The sequence below is a fragment of the Paracoccidioides brasiliensis genome, assembly GCF_000150735.1.
Source record: "Paracoccidioides brasiliensis Pb18 unplaced genomic scaffold supercont2.1, whole genome shotgun sequence".
Taxonomy (NCBI): domain Eukaryota; kingdom Fungi; phylum Ascomycota; class Eurotiomycetes; order Onygenales; family Ajellomycetaceae; genus Paracoccidioides; species Paracoccidioides brasiliensis.
This window is the reverse complement of record NW_011371358.1, coordinates 3,182,565-3,208,240: the sequence shown is the minus strand read 5'-3', so window position 1 is coordinate 3,208,240 and position 25,676 is coordinate 3,182,565. Positions and strand designations below refer to the sequence as shown.

General features: G+C 41.5%; 6 protein-coding genes across 6 annotated transcripts; 4 read left to right on the top strand and 2 right to left on the bottom strand.

Moving 5' to 3' along the window:
- Positions 1-152: 152 nt before the first annotated feature.
- Positions 153-389, top strand: PADG_11177 (uncharacterized protein; the record flags this gene model as incomplete). Its single annotated transcript, XM_010758470.1, has 1 exon — positions 153-389. One exon carries the CDS (start codon positions 153-155, stop codon positions 387-389), a length of 237 nt encoding a protein of 78 aa, XP_010756772.1.
- Positions 390-5,101: 4,712 nt separating this feature from the next.
- On the top strand, positions 5,102-7,681 carry PADG_00963 (uncharacterized protein; the record flags this gene model as incomplete). The annotated part of the gene is made up of 4 exons (XM_010757764.1): positions 5,102-5,215; positions 5,297-6,391; positions 6,487-7,502; positions 7,606-7,681. The coding sequence occupies 4 exons, from the start codon at positions 5,102-5,104 to the stop codon at positions 7,679-7,681; spliced, it is 2,301 nt and encodes a 766-aa protein (XP_010756066.1).
- A 2,342-nt stretch (positions 7,682-10,023) lies between these two features.
- PADG_00962 (uncharacterized protein) lies at positions 10,024-12,477 on the top strand (the record flags this gene model as incomplete). Its single annotated transcript, XM_010757763.1, has 3 exons — positions 10,024-10,086; positions 10,173-12,189; positions 12,302-12,477. 3 exons carry the CDS (start codon positions 10,024-10,026, stop codon positions 12,475-12,477), a joined length of 2,256 nt encoding a protein of 751 aa, XP_010756065.1.
- Positions 12,478-12,965: 488 nt separating this feature from the next.
- On the bottom strand, positions 12,966-15,406 carry PADG_00961 (uncharacterized protein; the record flags this gene model as incomplete). Its single annotated transcript, XM_010757762.1, has 4 exons — positions 12,966-13,207; positions 13,262-14,697; positions 14,904-15,048; positions 15,115-15,406. 4 exons carry the CDS (start codon positions 15,404-15,406, stop codon positions 12,966-12,968), a joined length of 2,115 nt encoding a protein of 704 aa, XP_010756064.1.
- An 895-nt stretch (positions 15,407-16,301) lies between these two features.
- PADG_00960 (uncharacterized protein) lies at positions 16,302-18,801 on the top strand (the record flags this gene model as incomplete). The annotated part of the gene is made up of 2 exons (XM_010758254.1): positions 16,302-18,449; positions 18,655-18,801. The coding sequence occupies 2 exons, from the start codon at positions 16,302-16,304 to the stop codon at positions 18,799-18,801; spliced, it is 2,295 nt and encodes a 764-aa protein (XP_010756556.1).
- Positions 18,802-20,971: 2,170 nt separating this feature from the next.
- Positions 20,972-21,453, bottom strand: PADG_00959 (uncharacterized protein; the record flags this gene model as incomplete). The annotated part of the gene is made up of 2 exons (XM_010757761.1): positions 20,972-21,216; positions 21,300-21,453. The coding sequence occupies 2 exons, from the start codon at positions 21,451-21,453 to the stop codon at positions 20,972-20,974; spliced, it is 399 nt and encodes a 132-aa protein (XP_010756063.1).
- Between the last annotated feature and the right edge of the window lie 4,223 nt (positions 21,454-25,676).

Here is a 25,676-nt window from a genome sequence, read left to right as displayed (position 1 = left end):
TACCGTGGCAACTAAAACAGCACCAGAAGTCCCAAGTCATACGGTCGAGCAATGGGTCGCCAACGTGCGTCTGCTGGAGAAATTGCGGCTGTATATCTATGAGCGGTTGAGTCGGGGAGACTATGAGGAGGATACCAACAACAGTGGTAGCGATGTCCAGCAGCAGCAGCAGCAGCAGCGGGATGAGCAACAAACATCAGGTGGGGGATGCAGGGGATGTTGGTGTTAGTGTCAGTGAGCGGATGGAGGGGATTGAGATTGGAAATTCGGAGGGGGAGACGGAGGCGGAGGCAGAGGTGGTGGGTAAAGGGATGTTGGAGGCAGAGGGGGAGCAGCGTGGTGAGGGTGGTGGGGGGAGTTTGTATCCGGTTTTGAAAATGGAGTTTTAGGGGAGATGGAGGACCATTCGTCTGGGCTTGTTAGGGTTTTCTCAAACCCCACTTTTACTCCCATCTCTCATTTTTCCTTCGCTTGATATCTTTACTTCAACCGTCATGTCTTTTTCCCTGGTGAGCGTGATGGGATACCGTTTTTGTTCCGTGACTGGGTCTGGGTGTTTTACGAGATTTCTGAGTAATTGTTTTCTTTGCTTTGCTTTGATTAGATTCATTCCCTCCCTCCCCCCTCGCCCTTCTATATCACTACCATGTTGTTATCAGTTATATTTTATTGTTTTTCAATCTCATCTCTGTTATGCTATGAATGTACCAATCACCTCCTTAATTATGGTTTTATTTCTCTTTATTACCTTCTTTTTCCTTTTTCCTTTTTCCTTTTTCCTTATTCTTTCTTTTTCTTTTTTCTTTTCTTTTTTTTTTTTTTTTGGTTTAATTCATCTGCCAGATGTACACTTTCTCCAAGCGCCCCTTTTTCCGTTTCTCATTTTCTTGACATGACGTCCTCGTTTCGTTAACGCGTGATGACTTATTTTATTTCTATATTCGCACTGAAAAACAAACGTCCATGGAAATTGAGGGAATGTACGTATTGTATCGGGTCTTTTATTTGGATCTTTTTCTTCCTTTATTATGAAATGAGAATAACAAGTTTACCATTTTATTTTTATGCCTGCGAATGCCTTGTTTGATTAGCTCATGAAACTCAATACGGAGAATATATTATCCGGTAACTTTGCTCACCCAGGATTGGTTGTAATGATCTTACCCAGCAAGAACTCAGCCACGGTACCGTTCCGAAACGTGGAACGGTACCAACACAAGGTTAGCTCCACGCGTTGCCCGATTAGGCATGTCCGGGGTTTGACAGGGGGCAGAGGAAGAACAAGGAGTTGGATGAAGCAGAGTAGAAGCAAGTAAAGTAAAGTAACCGTTGAAGTGCTTGAACAAGGAGCCTGAAGCTGGACGGGAATAAAGTCTACACGGAGTAGGGCGCAGCAGAGCAGAGCGGAAAAGCATCTCGAGGCCGTCTGCACTTCGTCTGCTTTCTTACTGATCATATCCTCTTCCCCCGCCAGCTTCACTTCTCTTCATTCCTTTGTTTGACAACCATCAACATTGCCCATTCTTCTATTCTCCAAGCAGAGTGTCATCTACTCTCCAATCCCTTCCATCGTGGTACCTGGTACCTGCCGTTGGTCCGCTGTCGACTGGCATCTTTTCCAAGCACCCCCACCCAAGAGCCTTGTGTGCCTGCGTCGCCACCCCCGACGGCACGGCAAATGCGGTTCGACCAGACTTCATCGACAAACCTCCGTGCTCTTGCAGCCAGATCGACCAATCAATCCAATAATAGGGAGAGAAAGGAAACAACTAAACAACCGAACAACATATAATACAAACCACCCACACCTCTCTCTTCATGCAAGCTGAAGGGGAAAACAAAACGTCATCGTCGTCAAGCTTAAAAGCCAAAATCATCAATCACGGGAGTTGCAAGAGTTAACTACAGAACCCATAGTTAGCTGGATGCGCGAGAGACCAGACATTGCCAGACGTCAAACACCTGCTGGAAGAGACAGGCCCAAAACTAAAAATAAGTATTGCGTCAGGGAAAAGGGACACGCAAACCGAAATATTATTATAAGTCGCCAAACATCAGTATAATATAACCACAGTTTTCAATTTGATCGCGTCTTTTCTGTCTTTCATTTTTGCTCTCTTTCACAAAGCAAAAAGGAAGAAGAAAGGGTTAACTCGAGAAGAGACCAAAAAAGGAAAGGAAAAAAAAGAAGAGAAGAGAAGAAAAGAAAAGCGATATATACATACATATACTACTACTACTACTACTACTACTACTACTACTACTACTACTACTACTACTACTACTACTACTACTACTACTACTACTACTACTACTACTAATCGTGCCTCCGCGCACCCACACCTCGTGTGGGTGAGCCACAGCGTAACAATAAAAACAGTGTAACAATAAAAATATCAACTTCTTCATTAATCAATCTTCAAATATTAATATATCACCACCACCATGACCAATAAGATAGATGATCTTGAAAAATGTATTCAGAGTGCCATTGAAGTCTATAATAACAATTGAAAACAGAAAATCCTATCTCTGGTGTGCAAATTCAATGTTTCTTATCAATATCTTCAAGCAAAAATCAATGAAAGAAAAACATACAATGCAAAGACTGCACTGAACAAGAAGCTTAGCAAGAGCCAGAAGAACATGTTAAAAGAGTAGATAGCTCATATGGACAGAAATAATTATCTGCTGATCACAGAGCAGATTCAAAATAACACAAATCTCATTCTCAAATGCCATCATACTGATTCTTCAACCTTCTCATTCATGATTAGCAAGATGTGAACCTATTGATATATACAAAGCTTAAATGAGTATAAAAGAATTAAGCAGAAGACAATGAATTTGAAAAGAATTGCTGTTGAAAATATTAACTACATCAAGATATGATTTGATCATTTGAAAATCTTACTTTAAAAGTACACATTTCAAATCTGCAATATTTACAACTTTAATGAAATTGGCTTTCAAGAGGGTTAAGAAAATGAAGAATGGATTATTACTGCTTTTAAAGACTTTAATTCAGTTATAACTTCATCATATTCTCAAGAATTAATTACTATGATTGAATGTTTTTCAATAAATGATAAGATATTGAATCTCTTCATTATCATGAAATTCAAAACTCAATTTGAAAACTAGTATACACAAAACAATCTATCAGATAAATATATAATTGCAATATTAGATACTGGCTATATCAATGATGAGATTGACTTTATATGAATTCAGCACTTTAATGAGATCTCTAAAAAATATTAGCAAAATAGTCATCAATTGCTACTTCTTGACAATTATGAATCTTATTTTATTAAAGAATTTCTATAATATTGTGATCTTCATAAAATTATTTTATATAGATTTTCTTCACATTCAACTCATATACTATAATCTCTAAACAGTGTATTTTTTCAACAGTATAAGCACTATCATTCAAAGACAGTTAATCAAGCTGTGCAATATGAATATGAGTAGTATGAAAAATATTAATTTTTACAGAATCTAGTTGATGTTTGCAAAAAGACTTTTTAACTTTCTACTATTCAGACTGACTTTGTAAATTGTGGTATTGTCTCATTCAATCTGCAATCTATACTGCTTAAGCTAGATTCAAAAATCTCTAACTACTCTGAGTTGCAAATATATGAAGAAGACTTCTTTTCACTGCAATTAAGCTATTCAAATATTATTTTATCATAGCTATTCTCATTCAAGACAATTGAGAAGCTACAACATCATATTCAAATGACAAAGAAGGCAATACAAGATATGGAAAATACACTTGATTTCAAATCACCTTATCTGAGCAATTGATTGAACAAGATTTTCCAAGACAGACTTGTTCAGACAAAACTCAATACTATAAGAGAGAATGAGATTAAGAGTTACTACCTTGCAATCAAACACCACAGCACTAAAAATACACATCAGCAGGTTCAAGTAGGAGGTATACTCACTGTCAGAGATGCAAGTAGAAAGATTGCAACAACATAAAGAGAAAGAAGCAGAAAAAGAATGTTATAAGAGAGTCAAACATGTTGAAAGGGCTTTGAAGAAAAATGCCACAGATTCAACTCAACAAGAGGTTAATGATATATATAAACATCTCACAAATAATACAGCTACTACAGATGATATAGATAAATTAATTATCATAGATTAGCAGCATGGTGATGAGATTTTAATTTTTGAAGTTCTAATTATCCATATTTTTATTGTTACGCTGTTTTTATCATTATGCTGTGGCGCACCCACATCAGGTGTGGGTGCGCGGGGCAAGATTACTACTTACAGGTAGGCTGCGGATCCTTAAAAGCCCATGCGAGCCGGCGTATCGATAAGTTAAGCTAAAAGAAAGCTTTTGTATTATTGCAGACAACCGCAGAGCGGCGCGTCATTTCTCACACTAACCATCGAAAGTTGCATCCACCAACAAAAAACAATACTGGGCATCTAACTCTGTCGCAACAAGTTACCGCTATCAACAAGCTGTGGGAAACCCTTTAATAAGCAAAAGTCGCGACCGTCCTCCCTCTGCCTTGGTTCTCTATTTACACTCTGAACCAAGGTTTTTCTCCATTCGGATTGCCGAAAGTTTTGCGTTTAAACTCTGCCACAATTGCAAATTGGTGTGGCAATCCACAAACTTCCTGGGAACGGAGGCGCAAGGGAAAAGGGAAAAGGGAAAGGGTAAAAAAACAAAATTTCGTTTTCATCTTTCCTATGGTTGCTTCCATCACATTCTCCCTCTTCACATTCACCCTCTTCCCCATAATCGTTTTTCTCTGTTTAACTTTTTCGCCCTCTGAACCGATAGCAAAAATACACGAAAAAACAAAATCCACCCCCGCCTCTCGTGTTCTTTATTTACGGATTTCGCTTCAGTTCCGTTTACGATACACCTCTTCCAATTCGGAAAGTCGCTTTTTTTTGGAACACCGTCCACCAACTTTTTCCGTGCCGTTCTAGATCTAGGCAAATCGCGTGGATAAGTGTGGCGCGCTTCTGATTTCGATCTACTCCGTGTTTTACGATACGTAGTCAATGGGAAGCGGAAATAATAACGCAACTATCTGAACATCGAACTTCGAAGTGGAATATGCCGCCATCTAGTAAGCGCCGTAACCGGCGCAAGGACGCCAGATTGCAAGAGACACCCGAAACTGACCTGTTGGATTCCTCCCCTTCCCGTCGAACTACCAAGAAGCGCAAGGTATATTTCCCTCATTTCCTACAGTCGCTAACGTTCCCTGGCTTGGGATGTGTCGCTGATTTGCCTTTCTTTCTTATGTAGATTGACCACACCCGTGCGCTCGTCCTGCCTGTAGAAAAGACTCCAGAACCAGAACCTGTTTCGGCCGGCGAAGCTGACGACTCTGGTCTCGAAAATGATATCGCAACAAACAAGGATCTGGTGGATGCCGTGATAGCGTGTCTGGATGTCTCCGAAGACCCTGTCGCGGTCATGGACAAGTATTCTAATATTAAAAACGAACGCGAAAACCCGGAAAGCGTGAAGGCTTATGCGAAGATTGCGGGCCGCGACTGGACTTACTACATGAAGGGCCTGCACATTAACATCGGACGGCCCCCAGACCGCGATCAGAGAATCGATGCCCAGTCCAGCCCTGTCGCCGTTGCGGCACAGGCAATGCCAGAAGTCCACATCGATCTAGGTCCAAGCAAGTTCGTCTCGAGACTCCACGCTGAGATCCTCTACAACAGCGAGGAGCCGAGTGGCTGGCATATCCGCGTCAACGGCCGCAATGGCATTCGATTAAATACGCACATTATAAAGCGAGGAGGCATCGCGCGGATCACATGTGGTGATGTCATCGAGATCGCAGGAACGCAAATGATGTTCGTAACCCCGGACGATCAGGCAGTTATCCACCCTTTCTTCGTGGATAGATGTCAGCGCCTGGCTGCTGGGGATGAAGTTGGAGACTGGGATGAGTCGCACCATGCGCACCCTGAGCATTCTGCCCGCAGCAACCGGGCTGCTCGTCGGACGTCTCATTACGAACAGGGACAACGCATTCCAAGTGCCGTGAATGGTGAGGAGACTGCTGCCGCCACAGCTACATCGTATCAACGTGATAGAAATCGCCAAACTACCCCTCAAGCGCGTCCAAGGTCACCAAATACCGCTGATGCACCCACTGCTAAGCAGTCTCCGTTGTATAACCGCGGAATGATGATGGAAAGCACGGAGAAAATTGATTATAGTGACGATTCAGCTAAGGATCTGAAACCGCCATATAGCTATGCGACGATGATTGCGCAGGCTATTTTCTCAACGAAGGAGGAGAAGTTGACGCTAAGTAATATCTACGCGTATATTACAGAGAAATATGCCTTTTATCGTCATACAAGCTCCGGCTGGCAGGTTCGTAGAAAACCCCCCTTCCCACAAGCCTGCGTTGTGATGCCAATCTTGCCATCGGTTAATGACTGATCTCCCCTGCTATTTTGTGTCTGTAGAACTCCATCCGCCACAACCTCTCCTTAAACAAGGCATTCCAAAAAGTTCCCCGCCGCACCGACGAACCGGGCAAGGGCATGAAATGGCAAATTGCCCCTGAATTCCGCCAGGAATACTGGAACAAACAGGCCCGCAAGGGCGGCGGCGCCACTAACCAGTCCTCTGCCCCTTCATCGCCCGTTGGCAAGGAGACCAACACTAATAATGGTAACAAGAATAGCTTGCGCACTAACACCAACACCAGCACCACTGCAACTGCCAACGGCCAACCAAAAAGCTACGATAAGGGTTTTGAAAGCTCTTTTACAGCAAGCAACCAGTCTCCCCAAATGGCTTCACCAGGCTTCACATCCTTCTCCGTCGCTCCCGTGGAGGCGTATACACCCGAACGCGGCTCACGAGTTAGCCGGTATAGCATGACCAACGGCCATAATAATCTGAACACAACCAACACCAACACCCGCACAGACTACGCGGATCAACACTCACCACTCCCCAACCGTCCACGCACAAACAATCCCTCCCACACATACGGACTATCCGATAATGTCTCGGGCTCCCCACCCGTTCTCTCCTCCTCTTTCTTCGATGATGCAACATCGATGATCACGCCCGCGCCACGCAGACAGCAACCCCGTCTCGCACCGCCCAGCACGGCGCAGATACCGTCTAAGTTCATGCCGCTGAGCTCGCCGGCGCAGTTCTGGAAGTTTGCAGATATCGGGAGTACACCGGGACGCGTACCGGATATGAGTCCGTTGAATAATGGAGGTATGTTTAGTGCTGGCGGCAGAGATGGTGGTGTGCGAAGCAGGGCTGGTGGGATGAACGTCATGCCTAGTAGTAGTCCGCCGCCGGCGAATTTAGGAAGTCCTAGTAAACCGGGTAGCGGGGCTGGGTCGTCGAGGGCACTGGGGTCGAGGAAGGTGGGGGCGCATGATGGTGTGGTTAATAGTGGTAGCAGTCCTGTTAGTGGCGGAGCTGAGGATGAAGAGGAGGAATTTGATCTTGCGAGGTAAGATTGTTTTATGCCCTTTTTTTTGGTTTTTGGTTTAGAGAGGGGGAGGGGGGTTTATTTTGATTTTGTTTTTTGATAACGCTAACGGTTCTCCTTCAAGGGGGTTTCAACCTATTGGGTCTTATCATCAGCAAATTAGTGCAACTAGGGCGAGAGCGAGCGCGTCGACTTCTTAGTTCTGCTTGCGCGTCAGGCTTGAAATGGGAGTGCTAGGGCTTCATTCTCAATATCAACTTGACTTTTTATATTCTTCCCGATTATTGAAAAATCGAGGGAAAGGATACAAATGATAATGGAAAGAGAAGTGGAAGAACAGAACTATGAAGATGAAGATAAAAGATGGAAGATGAAACAATCTTCAAAACAAAACAACCGAAACTTTTCAGGCCTCGGTTCGGTTCTCCTCCTTCGAATTTTTACTTCCATATTCTTTCCCCCTGACCAAAGTTCCCAGGGATCCTTGCCACAGCGCCGCGTTCCTCTCTTTCAGACATCGACATCATACCCTTTAATATACATAACTGTGCAAGCGGAACTCGCCCACTTGCAGGGTTACCCCGATATCATAGTCCCCGACACATATAATACCCCACACTCACGACCATTTCTCTATTTCCTTGTCCATCACTTCCAACCTGCATTTATATTAATATTAATAACGCCTCTCCGATTTTATGTATTTTGTTGTTTTGTGTTTGCCAACAATGAATGACTGAGTTGGATCCTATCGTTTCCCCTCCCAAATACTCATCACCGACGTGTTTCGGCGGGCAGAGCGATTGAACCGACAGTTGACAAACACCCTTGGCCGCCAGGAAGACTTATTATTGTTCTACTGGTTTGGACATGATTGCGATCAAATGAAGCAGCTCTGATGACGGTGAATACTTAATACAATAATGTGGATCGTCTTGTCTTTCGTCTTTCTACTATGTTGAATGTTTTCCTAGGTTTGTCTAATGGATTTTCTTTGTTGTTGCTTTTGGAGTTTCGGTGGGCGGGTTGGTGGTAGCTGACTCCGGATTTGCATTTATTTTCTCTTAATTTTTTGTCATTCCCGAACAGAAGAAGAAAATTGCATGGGATATGGAGTCTTCTTCTTTTCTCTTTTTCTTCCCCTTTCATCATTGCTTTATTTTCAACGGGTGTGTTTACGGAGTTTCGAAGGAATGGGGGGGAGTTACTCAGGTTTTGTTTCATGGTCTTCCATTTGCTACCATATGTTATTATCTATATGGGGTTTTTCTTTTTTATTCTTTTTTATTTTTATTTTTTTTTTCCAGCATTGCTGTCATGCTTTATTTGATAATTTAATATTTTAATCCCACTTTATTGTTTTTAATGGTGTCGCCACGTTTCCTTCGCGGCCGTCAAGCATTGTCTCTCATCTTCCCCTTTTATCATCTAGCAACGCGTCTACTGAGCTTTGTGTGCTCCCTGGGGCATCATATTTACTCTTTGCTAACTTCTTTGTGTTCATGAGCTTTGGGTTCTTTTGTCACTTCATGTTTAGTTAATTCCCTGAGAGTTAGCGGAGGAGTGGCATTGCATTTCCGTACTTGCAATATTTGCTTCCCCAGTTAGTTGACGACAAATCCTATAACTAATGATGTTGCTATTTTTTTTTTTTTTTTTTTTTTTTTTTATTTCCTTCTAATTTCTAATTTCCTTTTTGTTTTAAATATAGAACTTGTCGTCATAGCGGGCTCTGAGTTAAAAGACTCCTATGTTCACGCCGGTTGAAAGGAGGCATTCGATTACATCAACTAGTTATTTAACTACCCGGTTTAACAAGTTAACCAACTATTTAATGAGTTAACTATCAGGTCAGTGCCTAAACCAAGATGTGGTTGAACGAGTTATTATTGGGGACAAGTTGAACATGTTTAGAAAAGTTGGGCCCACTTTTCTAATATCATTAGTTACCAACTCTGTTCATCATCTCATCTAAAATAATGAAACACAAATCTACACACTACCACACATATTGCCAAATGCAGATCTCCGTTCAACCTCACCAACCCCTCAACATCAGAGTTAGAGGTAGATTAGGTTAGGATTAAGATTGGGGGTTAGGATTAGGGTTAGGGTAAGGGCCTGAGAAATATGATAAAATCACTACCATCGAGAGCATTTCAAGATGTGTGTGAGATATGTCTGAGATACGACTTTGTGCTGCAGTTTTAACTAATGAGCTTTTCCAGCCAAGATTTACAACCACGTTCGACAGTTTCTCAAGAAAAGATCCTTCTCTCTTCGCCCTTTAGCAAGAAGAGGGATTCAAGCCAGATACGGCGCACAGCTTCATGGGCCTGCTGGGAGTTCATCTTTAGAAGGATCATGATATGACAATCCGTGGATAGTTATAACCATTCACACCAAACTTATGTCATTGGCAGCTGTTCAAAACGTTTCGATATAACATTTTAGACCCCTTCCCTGTAAACAACTATATATACTCTAATCGTTGCAGCTTCGAATACCTTGTTCCAGCCGAAACCTCTCTTGAACGCTCAATATGCCTATCGTCAGTGATGATTTTCGCATCGATAATATCTCTCAGGGCGAAACTGTGTACCAGGTGGCTATGCCCCCTCCTCTCTGATTCACAGAGAAATTTCATTTTGAAAAAGAAAGCACTGTTAACCCTACCAATTGATCATCTAGCGATGTCTGATTATTAAAGGCTGGTGCAAATCAGCTGGAGAAGCCGGTTTCCTCACTGTGCAGAATCTGGACGCAGATGGTTTCCAGAACTTCTCACAGCTGAGCCACCCAATCATCGAAGGTCGCTTCACCTTCATTACCATGCTCACCCTTGGAATCAATCAGCTCTTCATCTGTCGGGGTAGCCATTACGGTAACATGGCGCCCGTTCCTTCTACCGAGCAGCTGGTTGTCTGTATCAACTACGTCCCATTGCTGCAGTGCCCGCCCCTCCATCTTGCCATCATGATCGCCAAGGACTCTCCTCTGCTCATTGACTGCCCTCCAACTCTCTCGGGAGATCATTCATCACTGGATGCTGTGATTGCCAAGTTCTGCACCACTGCATACATGTGGCAGGCCCTCACAGCAGAAGATATGCGAATGAAAGGGCTTGGCCGCCGCTCCTTTCGCCTAGAGGAGGGTGGAACTGATTCAGTTAGCCAGGAGTTCAAGAATAGGCAGGGCCAGAATTTGCTGCATGCTAATGGTTGCACGCGTTCGATGGCAAAGGTCCATCTAGTCTGGTCAGACAAGACGGTTGCGGAACTAAATGACCCGAACATTGCTCAGCAGAATCCTCATGCGGCTGAGAAGAATAAGTTATTCGAGTACTTCCTTGATGCGCTCAAGCAGTACGGTGCACCATTCGAACCGTCCACTCGGCCCATTGTTGCGGGTCTAATCCTCGACTCTCATTACTCGGCTGACAAGAATCTCATCCTAGGCCATGCCGCTTTGGGATGCTATAACCCTGGGAGCATCTCACTGGGGATGTTTGGCAGCCATCTTACATACAGCTGGCCACGTTCAATAGAGGAAATTAACTCCTGTTTACTCGATACGCGCTGTCCAGGACCTACCGTTGGAAACGACAATGGTGAATGCGCCAGCATGTGGGAGGCCTGCGCGATCGGCCAGGGAGCCTTTTTACACGAAGTCGGCCATGCCTTTGGCGCACCGCATACCACTGGAATTATGAGTCGTGGCTACGCACAACACTGGCCCAGGAACTTCTTGGCCAAAACTGCGTACTGTGTACATCGGAGAACGGAGGGAGTTGTCATGATAGATAGGCAGACGGAGAATAATGCGCGCTGGGATCTACGTGATGCGCTGTCATTCAGGCTGTTCCCGCACTTCTGGATTCCGGGCGACGAATATTTAGAACCAGATGTCCGGACTGAGAAACCTCGTGCTACTGCCGTTGGGCAGGAGGCAGATGACGGCGCGAGACGATGCATCAAACTGTCCTGTGGAGCGGGGATTGCACAGATAACATTCAACGATGATGGGAATCCCGAACCCTCTCCCACCGTGACGTCTCCAGCCAAGGAAGTTATCTTCACGATGAAACAGATTCAATCCCGCTTCCCTCGCAAACATAACCGCAACAACCCCCTGAAACTAACTATGCTTGGCATGAACGGCAAAACTGGCACGGTCCGCGACGTCTGGCGCCTCTTTGACTCCATGAGCGTCATCGCCATCCCCGGTTCCAAGGTTGTGTTAACGAAACAATCTATTCGGTGCCCTGATATGGAGGTTGAAGATCCGGATCCCACACTTGTCTGGACTTGGGCAACGTTATTAACGAAACCGAGAGGCAGAGATGCCAAGGCAGCCGGCGGCCGCATGAAACTTGTCAAGTCCATTGATGTCCGAACGGGGATGTTTTTGGATGGCTTGTATGTTGATTTTGAGGATGGGGAGCGGGTAAAATGTGGGCCACGACTGAACCCCTCTGGAGGCGAGCATTTGTTTGGCGGGCATGCGGCCGAGGTGGTTGATATTATTCCTAGTAGTAGTAGTGGGAAGGGTGACGGACGGGTTGATTATGGGAATCGAGAGATTGTGAAGATTCAGGTGGCGAGGCGCGACGATGTGCTTACTGGATTGAGAATTCATTTGAAGGATGGAACGGAGGGTGGTCGGTTAAGCGGATTTGAGGGGCATGTGGAGGAGAGGTGTGTGCTTGGTGAGTTTTCCTTTCTCCGTTGATTTCGTATAAATTTCCATTGTGCATATGTACTCTCTATCGCACGCTTTTACTGACGGACAGTGAACCTTTGTTCTCAAAATGGACACAGAGCCACCACCGGGACACCGCATCGTTGGCTTCTTCGGAAGCAACTGGTGGGGTTGTAAGTTCAACGCAATATTCGAGTTTGGGATCCTTACAGCACCGCGTGGTGTGGAGCTGCCCGAGGTTGTGTATGGGATGAAGGAGTTAATGAATACAGACGGGGGACACGCTGTGAGTTAAGGAATTTCCCTCCCTGGGAATTACGAGAATGGGGGTCTGAGGATTTAGGCTGGAGTAATGTACAAAATCACCCAATGATTTGACGCAAGCTACGGATATAGGAGGGAGACAATGAATTTTACATTGATGGTTAACTATCTAACTTTTGAATTAGTCACCCACCAAATCTGTCGAGCAGACAATAATGATGCAAGAGCAGGGGAGGAAAAAGCCATTCAGGAAAAGGATATCTCAATTCCTCAGGGCGGTGTCGAGCAAACATAGAATCAAATGAAACATGAACACATATCCACCCGTCGGACCATTAATTACTTTTGCTAATAACGTTAATCAAAGGATGCCATTGTTTCGATTGTTCACAACACTTCCTACCTTCCTAGCTACCGGCTACTACTGCCAGAAAACAATTCTCAACAGACAACGCAACACTTCACAGGCTACCAGTGTCAAGTAACCCTTCAGTTACGCGATCCCTCCTCTCATTCCCATCAAATACCCAAACGCTTACCGTCCCCGCCGTCATCATCCACCTCCAGACTCTCAGCATCCAGCGCCAGATCCCAAGTTGCGCACTCATACCGCATGCTCCCCTCCAAATCCCTCACACCCGTTCGAACCCTCCTCTCCACCCCTTCTTTCCATTTCCCCTCATATACATTTGCCGCCCTCCTTGCCTCTTCATCACACAGAAACAACCCCAGTACATTTTCCTGGTCCGCACCCCTAGCCGCTCCAGTCCTTAACCGGAAGTAAGCGGCCAATCAGTCGTCGTAGAAATTTTTACTCTGATCATCCAGGTCAGTAGGTTTATCAAGCAGCAGACGGGACTTGAGCGTGATGCCAATCATGGCCTCCATGGTATAGCGGGCGTCATTGCCACCGTTGTGCAGATTCCAGCCCATAATGCCGAGATTGGCTAGAATTCTACCTAGGGATGCTGGCTCTGTTTCGTGCTTCATGGCCCGGTAGAGGATGGAGGTGTCAAGGGTTTCGAGGAAGTGTGGCTTTGGGGTTTGTTGGGTTTGGTTGTGTCGTAATGATGAGGGGGAGGTTGTGATGGCTGTCGCGGTGGGTTTTGTGAAAGTTTGGCATCCCAGTTTGCGGAGGAAGGTTAGGTCGCTTTCGGTGTCATGGCCGAGGAAGATGATGTTGCGTGCGCGGGTTTTGTATTCCGGGATGGGATCTAGAATGTCAGCCTCCTTGGGTACATTATAGGAAACTGGTGTTTCAGAGGTGCTCTTAGAGTTGATATGTCGGCGGTTATTGCCGTGAGTACCCTTTCTGCCCGGTAAGCTTTGGGGAAACCGGCGCGTGTGAGCAGCATAGGGAGGTTGGAAGCACTCATCAACGACTTGCGCCGCTGTTGAAATTGATATCCATTCACTTTTTCCGAATTCAAAATAATCCGGACACCCAATGATGAAATCCTTATTGACGACGTGCGAGTATTCCGAAATTCGAAAGTGGCGAGAGTCTATCTTAGCGATCCAGTTACAACCTCCTTCGCCAGGTGGAATCCCGACGAGGTCAAGAGTATCAAGTGTAGATATCCCAATTTCTGTGATTTGTTGCTGGATTCTCTCATTCGCCTCGACATCGACGCAGAAGAAGATTGGCTCACTCGCAAAACCAAACGGGGCAGGCTCATTGACATTGAATGGAAGAAGAATAAGCCCACATGCCAATGCATATTCACGTTCAACCCGCTTCTGCTCTTCCCAAGGGAGGCCAGTGGTCTCAGGTGCTTGGAGATCACGGGGATGTCGAGGACGCATTCCCAGGTAACACTGGGTCCGCTTTAGAGTGCGACACCAATCCTGCAGTTTCTGCATACGATCAGCCTGTCGTTTCTTATTGGCTACTATGTTTCTTCTCCGGGTGGCATCGAGAGCAGCTTTTATCTTTGTTTTGAACGCGACAAATGAGCGGTCGATTTCGACAGAGGAGCCCGTAGGCGGCTCACCATGGCCTGTTGGTGCCGCCGGTATGGTCGACTCCATTTCTACCTTTTTGTCCCGACTGCTCGACGTTCCAAGGTACTGTGGCTGTGGGGTACTGTCGTTTTCAAAGGATACTAGGAACCCAGGTTCCCTGTCTGATGGAATGGCAAGCTGGCACTTGAACGTTTCGTTTATCTCATCGATAAGATCTTGGACCTGGTGGCTTGGAACCAGAATCAGAGGCTGGATCGATATGGACAACGGAGGGTGAATATAGTATCTACTTAAATACGTGAATTAGTGAATCCGAATAAGCGCAACATGATGAGGGAATTAGCGACCGAATGTTGTAGTAATGACGGGCAAATTCTGTTCCTGGGGAAACCATTTGTGGCTTCAGAGTATAGAGCAATGAAAGTAGGTACGTCTGCAGCACCGCCAGGTATAACTTTGAACCCAAAAGGGAGTTTTCAAGGAATAACGCACATATCCCAAAGCCTGTTCCAGAATTTTCCTTGGTCAAAAAAAGTTTTCGCGATTCTATCTTTATCGCCAATGCGGACATGTTCGTATGGGAAGCGGCTGACAGCAGTTATTGGGCAGAACGATGTTGGCTTGTTGAAACCGCCCGCTACGAGAGAACGTCAATACAGACAAGTCTACATTTGTGCCTCTGAGGAATTATTGGTATTCTTACTGCTGTTCTGCTTTCTCCTTCTGGTTTTCCGTTCAGCTCTGGAGAAAGAAGCTTGGTATTCATCAGAGCCCATCTCTGAACCGCTGAGGGCCTCAGCCGCAGCCATACCTGGACCGGCTGCTTTGTTTGGATTCGAGGCACTGACTTCTAGTGGCTTGATATTGTTCTGATGTTCCTGGGAAAGGTGGCATGTTTCAAGCACAGCGTCAAGTGCAGGATGAAGTCCTGTGTCAGTCTGCAGAAATTCTTCATCTCCATCAAAGAGCATTTTCAGGCGCTCAATCCTATCCATGGGCGCAGGATAAATTAGCCTTTCAGGCAGTTGTCTAAGGAAGTGGTTGGCGCAAAAGAAAAAACCGAAAAAATGATAGACAAATGAATTAAAAGGGGAGGGGATGAGAGTTCTTATGTCACTATGACAATGGCATGGAAAGCCTCAGTTAAATGGTGTTGTGGGAGCTAATAGAACAACACATTAAAGTGCACTGAGACAACAACAGACAACAACAAGAACAACACACAACCGGATTTAGCATCAGAAAAGACTGGGATTCTAGGCAGAAGCCGCAACGTCATGATTTTAGTGCCCAACATTCCGGGGCGGTGGGAGATTCTCTGTCGCTGGACATTTCTGGTAAATTTGCAATTATCAGCTAAAACATGCAGCGACCAAATATCTCTTTACATCTTATAATTTTACTATCCATTGTTCGAAATTGCAAATAATAATATAATCAACGTAGTAAGGTTGATGCTCAACAGATAAGATCACATGATCTGGCATATCGGCAATCCGGGGAGCCAGTTTATCCGAAACCCGCTGCACAGATCCACGCTAACCCAATCGAGTAACTGTCATTTCAACCTCGCAACTTCAACTCTGAAACCAAAAGGCGAAGAAGCTCGCTCTCCAATCCAACGATCCTCCGCAATACCCCATCATTGCCCTTGTTGTCATTGAGTATCCCTCCTTTAGGCGCCTCTTTCTTCTTTGGCTAGCTGCGATAACCCTCATACGAGCAGTTATTGTGAACCGTAACCTCCTCCAAATGTGTCAACTGTGACTCCATGATCTCCCATGTCGCACAGATGGTGACGCTTTACTCTCGTATGGCATTGTCTCCAACGGAGTCTTGACTGAACGGAACCCATTCACTTTCTCTCTCGAGCGTCTCATGGGCTCAATGATGTCAGAAAATTCGGATGATAATGGCGTCATCATGGAGGGCCCCTCCGATCCAGATGCGCAGGCCACCGTGACAGATTTCATAGACTACACCGAGTACCTCCCCTCAGACCTCGTTCGTTCCCTGACTTTGATTCGTGGCCTGGACGAAAAATATCTAGATGCGGCTGCAGCTGTCCATGAGTTTACAAAGACCTACGGACAACTTCCTAACCTGCCGCCAGAAGCGCGACCCGACCCTCTTGTTCTACGAAAGCAAATTTCAGAACAGTTGGGGCGCGTGATAAATGCCCGTGAGTCCGCCTATGCGGAAGCATGTCGCATTTACGATGTCGTCGATCGCCACTTTGATCGCCTCGGGAGCATCAAATCCAAGTTGAATGCGCTATCAAGCACATGCACTACAGTTTCTCGAGACACTTCTACGCCTCCCCCAGCTGAACGGTCTCCTGACGCCAAACGACAAAGAAGTGGACGCAAATCCGGTGAGGCACCTTCTGTACCAAGGATCACTTTGCGCATCGATGGGCCTCGCCAATCAGCACCCACAGAGAAAGGCACACAGAAGGGAAACCTACGCAGGACAACCACGCGCCGCGGCACCCTTGCCCTGTTGAATCCGGACTCCCCCATAGTCAGCATGGAACAATATGACGACGAAGGTGAACCTGATTCATCGCATATTCTTGATGCAGAGCATTTGATAGACCAATTCAAGGACAAGGGGAAGTCGAAAAAACACAAACGGGGTACCACAATTCGCATTTCTCAGCCATCTGATTCCGGTAACTACGTGGATGCAAATCAGATCGATACCTCCACCAGCAACGCCTTGGCCATGCTGAAACCTCCCCCAGAAAATGCAAAAATCGGCAGCGAACATTTTCCCTGGCTCCGGTTGACTGAATGGGAGATGACTAAGCTTCGAAAAAAGATGAAGAAGAATAATATCTGGCAGCCCAGTGAGATAATGATCCACCGTGAGCTTGCGGTTCGTGGTCGAGGGTGGGAAGGGTATCGAGCAGCCAAGTTAAACGCCGAAACAACAGGCGCTGAGTTCGTAGACTGCGACGACATAACGAAGAATTATGTTTCAGGGAAACTCGTCCGGAAAAGCGAAGTAGACGCGGATATATCGGGTGTGGAGGAGACTAAACTGAGCAATCGAGGTATGAAACTCAACGAAGCGAAGAAATTGAAACGAGAAAACCTTGCGCGAGAACAGGCGGCTCTAGCTGCGGTCGAGGCCGAAATGGCGGCGAAACGACTCGGGGACATCGGGTCTACTTTTAAAAGCTTGTTTTCCACCCCTGCAGAGCAGAGTCATTACAGTAGCGTTCAATCTGGACTTTTAGGTAAATATTTCAAAGCTAACGGTCCTGCAGTGAAGGATAGGCCAAAGGTGCCAAAGCAGCCTGCTAAGAAAAGAAAATTTGAGGAGGCAGCCGTGCCAGAATCGTTTCGAGATGTGGACTCCCAAGCTGCTGTCTCCTCAACCACTGCCAAGCCGTCCGCGAAGAAACGCAAGCTTAGCAAATCTGCTTTTTCAAGTACCGTTAACCCAACTGCAGATGATGCCTCGATGGAAAGTGCAGTTTCAGCAACTAGGGGCCCTCAAGCTGCTACCGGTGGCCTATCTACAGTCTCTAAAAGATCATCCCTCCCCGCTTCTCCTACTGAGTTCCGCCGGTCAATTGGCCCTGCCGTATCCAAGGCCCACCCTACCCCCACACCCCCTGTTACCCGCCCTGCTTCTCGACCCCGTTCCGCCACCGGAGCCCCTGGAGAATCTACAGGTCGCGAACGACCCTCAAGGAAGAGTGCCACACCTGCAGTCAGCAGGGCCGCCTCTGGAGCCGATCAGGTCACTACAACTGCTGCTGGCCGTCGCAGCAAGCGCCCTGCCCCCGGACCCGTAACTTCAGGCCAGGATGGCGGTGCTGCCGTAAGCGTAGGCCGTCGCAAAGCCAAGCCCACAGCGAAGAAAAAGAAGGATCAGGCCTACAAGGAAAGTTCCCAGACGCCCAGAACCGAGGATGTGCGGATAGACGAAGACGGAGTTCTCGAGGAGATCGACCCGAACGAACCCAGGTACTGTCTCTGCGGAGACGTCAGTTTTGGCACGATGATTTGCTGCGAGGATAATGATGTGAGTGGCCGATGAAGCTGTGTATTTTGTTCGCTTTAAGTGTACTGTTTTTGCTTTTTCTAGTTGTGTGTTTCTTTCCCCTTTCGTGAATCCCATGTTCCGCCAATCTTGTCTTTACTCCCGTCCATTACCAAGCCCGATCCTTTCACATACAGTCCGCTGCTGGACCGTGATAGCTAACCCAATCTACTCTATGGCTACCCAGTGTGACAAGGAATGGTTCCATCTCGATTGCGTCGGTCTTACAGAAGTCCCAAGCCGGACTGCGAAATGGTACTGCCCCGAATGCCGGAAGAAGCTTGGCAAAGCTGTGACGGACGGCATCGTGCGAACAGGCGGCGGACGTCGCTAATTCTGAATTCACTTCACCCCCATCTTGATTCTCTAAATGTATAATAACTGAAACAGTAGTTAATGATGAGTGACGCTAGGAGGAAATATGGAGCTACAAGGTGCAAGGTGGTTGGATTTTGAATTTCAATTTGGTGTGAGGTTATTATACCAATCTGCGTTTTATCATTTACGGGCGAAATTACAGGGAGTGCTGGAGGGTGATCTGACAGCAGATCCAAATTTCCATCTTCTTCAAGGTTAACATATTGTGTCTCTTAACATCCTGCTTACGGCTAGAAATGGTTTCCCCATTTTGCTACCATAATTCTGCCTTACCGGAGGGGTTGTATGATACTTCGTTCATATAGTTTTCAGAGGCCATGACACAAGCTTACATAGGGACGCCTGGTATTTTGGTTAGCTCCCACCCCCCAAATACTTTACGGCCTGTTAACGAATATAATTGTGGGTGACAATCTCGTGTTTGAAGCGTGGCATACGCGTCGTACATAGTCTGTAGGTGATCTCCGTCGTTCAATTATCTCTCTATTCTTTATCATCTTTTACCTGAATTGCATCTCAATCAAGATGGATTTAGCAACTTTCTCAAAAGATCATTGTCTTCTGCTGCATCATTCCGTTAAGTGTGATTGATTAGAGATCAATATTGAGATATTCAGATTGAGAATATTTTAATAAATCGATTAAAGGTTCATGATCTGTTCTGAGGAAAGAACACGCGATTGACGATTAAGTTGATTATTCTTGAATTCTACTCAAAAACAGCGCATATTATTACATCTAAACTCGTGCTAAATTCTGTTTTTAATAGATCTTTTAAATAAACTCGGATCTATAGGATGAAGCTCTCGGCTACGCAGTCAACGCAACTCTTGAAAGACTTTTAAAAAATGAAACTATCTCTATATAATGACTTGCATACTTCTCAAATTTAAACTGAATTCAAACTGTATAAAATCGGATAAAAAGATAAATATAAAAATATCCTTTAAGATAATCTCCGTGATGTGATTTACCAGACTTTAGATACTATGACGGACAATATTACAGACGCTGATGAAGAAGATGCCAGCTTATTTGCAGGAGAGTTATAAAAAGAGAAGATAAATATGCAAGATTCTAACTTGCTACTATTCTCAGAATATTGTGTATATATCATTATACCTACCTCGTCACTGAATATAAATGCGTTCCCTCAATATTGTGATTAGTTAACGAACCAGTTAGATACCAAGCAAAATCTTAACCAGTTTGTTACTGCCTGCTGCACGTGATTTAGGCAGCCCCACATAAACCTAAGGTGTAGGTTGCCTGCGACTCCGGAGGGGATCACAGAACGAAGATACGCACGCGATATTCGTTGTCATGAAAAAAATTACTAAGCTTTTGGAATCTAGACATTTCAAAATGATTTCATCCTCTTAATCTTGAATGATGATGATAGGTTCTCCAACTGCAGCCTAGACTACACTCAAAACAATCCTCGAACCCACTCAACATATATACTTCATAATGACCCGTGTCGGTAGCTCGGCTAATTTGTATGTGAACCAATTTAAGGTTATTTTCGGCTTCGTGACGAACCAATTACGCACTATAGCTGCGGGCGCCTCCAACGTTTCCTCCGCCACATGCCGCACCTATGACTTCATCCCAAACTGTATTCATCTGGCCCTTATATATAGCCGCCCACCCCTGGTCTTCCTCACTTGTTGTTTCTCTCTTCCAGCTGATTCAACCACACGATTATCAACAAAAATCATTCAACCACATTTTCAGAGGTATTATTTTCTTCTACGTACATGTTTCATGTCCTGGGTCCCACATGTACTACATTTACGCACGGTGCTAATATTTCCCACAAGAAATCAGACCCCAAAACGGTTTCTATCTAAACCTCACCTATATCCAATCACCCCCAACTAACATCCAAAATGGGCTGTGGATGCGGATCAGAGTGTTCCTGCAGCGGACCCCAGAATTGTGCCTGCGGGACTTCTGGCGGTGGAGGCACTTGTCACTGCACCTCCTGCACTGTAAGCTGACAACAACAACTCTCTTCGAACCTGCAAGCTTGTTGCCAGATAATCTTATCGTTAATATTTGCCTTCCCTTGCTTTAGAAATAAAATCGAGAAACTCGTCTTGTCTCCTTGGAACCAACCACGTTCACTCACAACCACGATCGCTCTGAAGTTGTTCTTTCGCCACAGGATGTGTTTTCTGAGATTGTTGGTTTGATGGAAGCTGGAAGTGGCGACTACGTGTGTGTTCGATGTTCGCTGGTGTAAGGGTTATCTGGGTTGGACGTACAGTGTTCGTGTGTGTCTGGTACTTGGAATGAAGTTCCAGGGTGTATAATAAATTGCCACTGTTACTTGCCCCGCTCTTCTTGTGCAATGCATATGTAGCAACTGAACAGGATCGTAAGTAAGGATCTGTAACTTCAAATACATAGGCTGGGTTGATACGCGGCATCTAGTTTCACGATACTGACGTAGGTTATGTCCGTCGTTGCACTGTGCTTCCTTGGGCCGTGGAAGGGGCACGTGGGGCTGGTGGGTAACTAATTCGTTCGCAGGAGGCAAGTTTTGGCCACAGCCTACGGTTACAACGATCCGCTCTGAACAAAAGTCGCACAAATTACTCATGTTGGTTAACTGTAATTGGCCCATCCGCCAAAACCAACCAGTCGAACCGCAATCAAACAACCCAAATCCCCTGTTATAATGCACACACCGTCGTTCCAGAATATTCTGATGCGTGTATCCAACCTAGTTACCTAGTTATCTCTGACACTAAGATAAAGTGACCTGATCCAACAAGCAAGCCGAACACCAAATTCGGAAGAGTTATCTTTAATTTCCCAAATCCAACCCACTTCAACGCTTTGAGAATGCAAAAATGCAAGAAACTATAGAGAGAGAGAGAGAGAGAGAGAGGGAACGATTTCGAATTCGAGCGATTTCTGCCATTCAAAAGAAAGAAACGTTCTCGATTTATGAAGCTTCAATATCTACGCAAATGACCCACTTACTCCTCCTGTATTTGAGCTTAAATGGATGCTCTACAGGGACTAGCCTACATGCAAATTCACTCAAATGAACAGAAGCTGAAGACAGTTTACAGGTTCAATGGAATTCCAGGTCTGGTTAAATGAGGGTTATCTTTCTGACCAGCTTTTATTGAGAATATGATCAATTGTCTTACTGCATGACATTTAATTCTCACAACTGTCATGTCGGCAGGAACTGAGTCTTAAATCTAATTAAACATTGTATGAGGCTTCAGTGCTGCTATTTCAGACACTACAATCCTGATCAGACTAAATGCAAGTTTAGAAAGATTATTGTAAAGTGATTTATAATATTGAGAGACTACTTTTACTGAATATAACATCATATTTCAGATATTTATTACTTTGATAAATCTGAATTTACAATGAGACTTTCTCTACAACTACAAAATCATTGCTAATGCTAAGTTCTATAACTGAGTAAAGCTTTTACAGTCTCAGAATTATGAATGAATTACTGTGATAAAGTCAATGAATATATTTAATTCAGTTCTCTATATATTATTCTTAAAAGTTAGAGTAAAAATATAAATTTTATAGACTTTCAAATGACTAATAATAGATATTAATAATTACTTACTAGTTAACACTACAAATAAAATTAAGCTTAAATAATTTGTAAAAATGTTAATTTCAATTATCAATTTATATACATAGAAGTTATTATCTACTTATTGTTAATAAAATTATTTATTATTTGATTTTGATTAAATTATCAAAAATAGAAATATTTCTCTCTGTATATTCATATATTTATTTCATCTTTTAGTCTTTAAGTGTGAATGTTTTGTGAGCTTTGTATAATATAAGTTTTTCAACTTATGCAATCAATCTATTATCAAAAAATTCTACAGATAAAAAGTTATTGATTTTGATTTTTTAAAAAAGAAAGAAAATAAATTCTATTCATACATGTAAATGCAAGCAGGATTTGAAGAATAATTTTTCATTAAGAAATTAAAACTTAATAAATTCAAGATCAAACAATCTTAATGTAACTTAAATATGACTACTTTAAATTTTATTTTAAAATAAGATTTTATAAACTCAGACAAATATAATTTCTATGCTTTAATTGAAAATTCAGATCATATTTTAATGAATTGTTTATTAAATAATTATGTTAAAAAGAAACTAAAGAAAATACTTTATTAATTCCTTAAATATGCTCTTTCTCTTTAAGACTGAACTGGTAATAAAGTTTTGATTAACTATATAGAGAAAAACAACTATCTCTAGAAAATAAATTTTAAAGTTAAATAAAACTTTTTTTTAATTTATACTATGAAGAAACATCAAAGTTTAGATTATTTTATTCTAAATGAATTTTTTTATTATGAATACTCTTATTATTATTATATTATTTTTATAAATATTTCTATTTCATATTGAGATTTTTTTTTTAAATTCTAACACAAACATTTTTTTATTATATTGTTTTATTTTAATAATTAACTTTTATTTTTATCTACTTTTTTATTTTTGTTAATTCTATTTTAATTTTTTATAATATTTTATATTGAATTAAATATGTGTAATTTTTTTTTCTATGATATATTTGTGGCGTTCCGCCTCTATTCTTCCGCTCCTTTCTATATTAATATCTGCTCTTTATTCACCCCTCCCTAATCCACTCAGAGGTCTCAATCTTTTCTATATTTCCTATTCTATGCGATCGCTCCTATCATATAGAGTGATTATAGTGTGTATATATAGCAGGGCATCTGCCCATCTTATTAGAAGAGAATCAGACATAATTTATCCTATCTATTCAATTGCTTGTACGTATCATATTTGTTAAATATTTAATTATTTGAAATAAAACTACATAATTGTATGTTCTAAATTGTATATATTAATCATATTTAAAAGATAGTCAAATTCTAATATAATTAAATAGATGTTAGTCATTAACTATACATATCTCATAATAATAATAATAATAATAAATATATATATATAAATCAATTGTATAGATTTCAATGTCTGATATATTTCACAGTTGTAAAATAAATAAATATATAAGAGTCTAATTAAACAGTAAATATAACTTGAATTCAATATCATTAATAAGCTTGAGTTTTTAGATAGTTATAGTTACTCTCTACTATATAAGTAGAGATCTTTAAAACTTATGATATTTAATCAAATTTAATAACTAGTAATATGATTTTAAGTTAAGTCAGATCGTCTAACAGCTAAATATTTAACTTTAAACTTCTTTCTCTTCACTAGCTAATTTCATAGCTTTTAATTATTTTGAATTTTATATATATTGATAACTTCAAAGCTATACTTTAATCTCTATTACTTTAAAGTGTAGCTATCTCATCTCATATATGTGCTTTACTTTCATGATTGAGAAAGTTATAGAATTGCTTCTATATTATTCTCATTTGATTTTAAATTCTTTTATATTAGCTTTATACAAAACTTTATTTTCTATGAATTTTTTATTTTATTTCCCATAAATTCACTTTATTTCTCATGAATTCACTTTACATATTTAGAAGCTATTAAAATTATTAGTTAATAATGAGTTTGTTTTAAAGATATTATCATAAATGTTCATTAATAAATTGAAAGTAAATGATCATATCAACTTTATATTAAATATATAGAAAAATAAAAATGGAGTAAGTATATCAATCATGAAAATTTAAAGAAATTTAATTAAATATATTTAATTTTTCTTTAAACCTTAATAATAAAATATAAGAGAAAAATTATAATAATATAAAATATAAATATTGTAAGATAATTTAAGATACTATAAATCAATATTTAATTTTTTTTAATATTTAATTAAATAACAGATTATATATTTAAGTATAGATATTTATAAATAGATAAATATAAATAAAGTTTAAAGTAATAAAAAAATATTTTGTTAGAAGTACAATGATAAAAATATATATCTCTTTAATAAAAAGTATAATATTATTAATTATAATTATCAATATATATAAGTAACTTTATAAATTTAATAATAAATAAAATAGAATCTTCTAACTAATGTTTTATAAGTGTATTTAAGACTAATTTTCATATTATTAGATTTTATCATTTTAGTTGATATAAATTTTTTGATAAAAGTAAATAGAGTATTAATATTTATTTGAAATATGTTAAAGTTGTAATAAAGAAAAAATCATTTAATTTACTAATGTAAAATAATACCTCTTATTTAGAATATTTATAGATGATTTAATATTTAAAAAGTAAATGCTTTTCTTAATATTACAAAGTAACTTTATTAGTAAAATAAAAATTTATAGTTATCACTTAGTAATTAATTATAAATTAATATATCTTTTTTTAATCATTTTTTTAAATAGGATCTTTAAAAGTTTATATTAAAATCAATTCTTATAATAATATAAATACAGTATATAAATATTATGAAAAAATTAAATAATATATTTATTGTTATTATTATTAAATAAAATCTTTTTAATATTTATTTTATATTTTCAATTTCTATAAGAAGCTTAGAGTTGAAAGCTTTTAAATTTAAATAATTTTGCTAAAGTATAAACTATAAGTTTTTTAAAAGTGTTAAATAAAAATTTAATACACTTATTTAGATAAGAATATTACTAATAATTAACTAACTATTAGTTAATTGTATTAGTATTGCATTAATAATAAATATTTTATACTTATAGTTATGATAAGTTTTATTTCTATATATATATCAAAAATATTAAAAATGAGTTAATAAATAAAAATCTAAATATTTAAATTAGATTTATATCATAAAAATAAAAACAAAACTTTAAAAGATGAAATAATAAT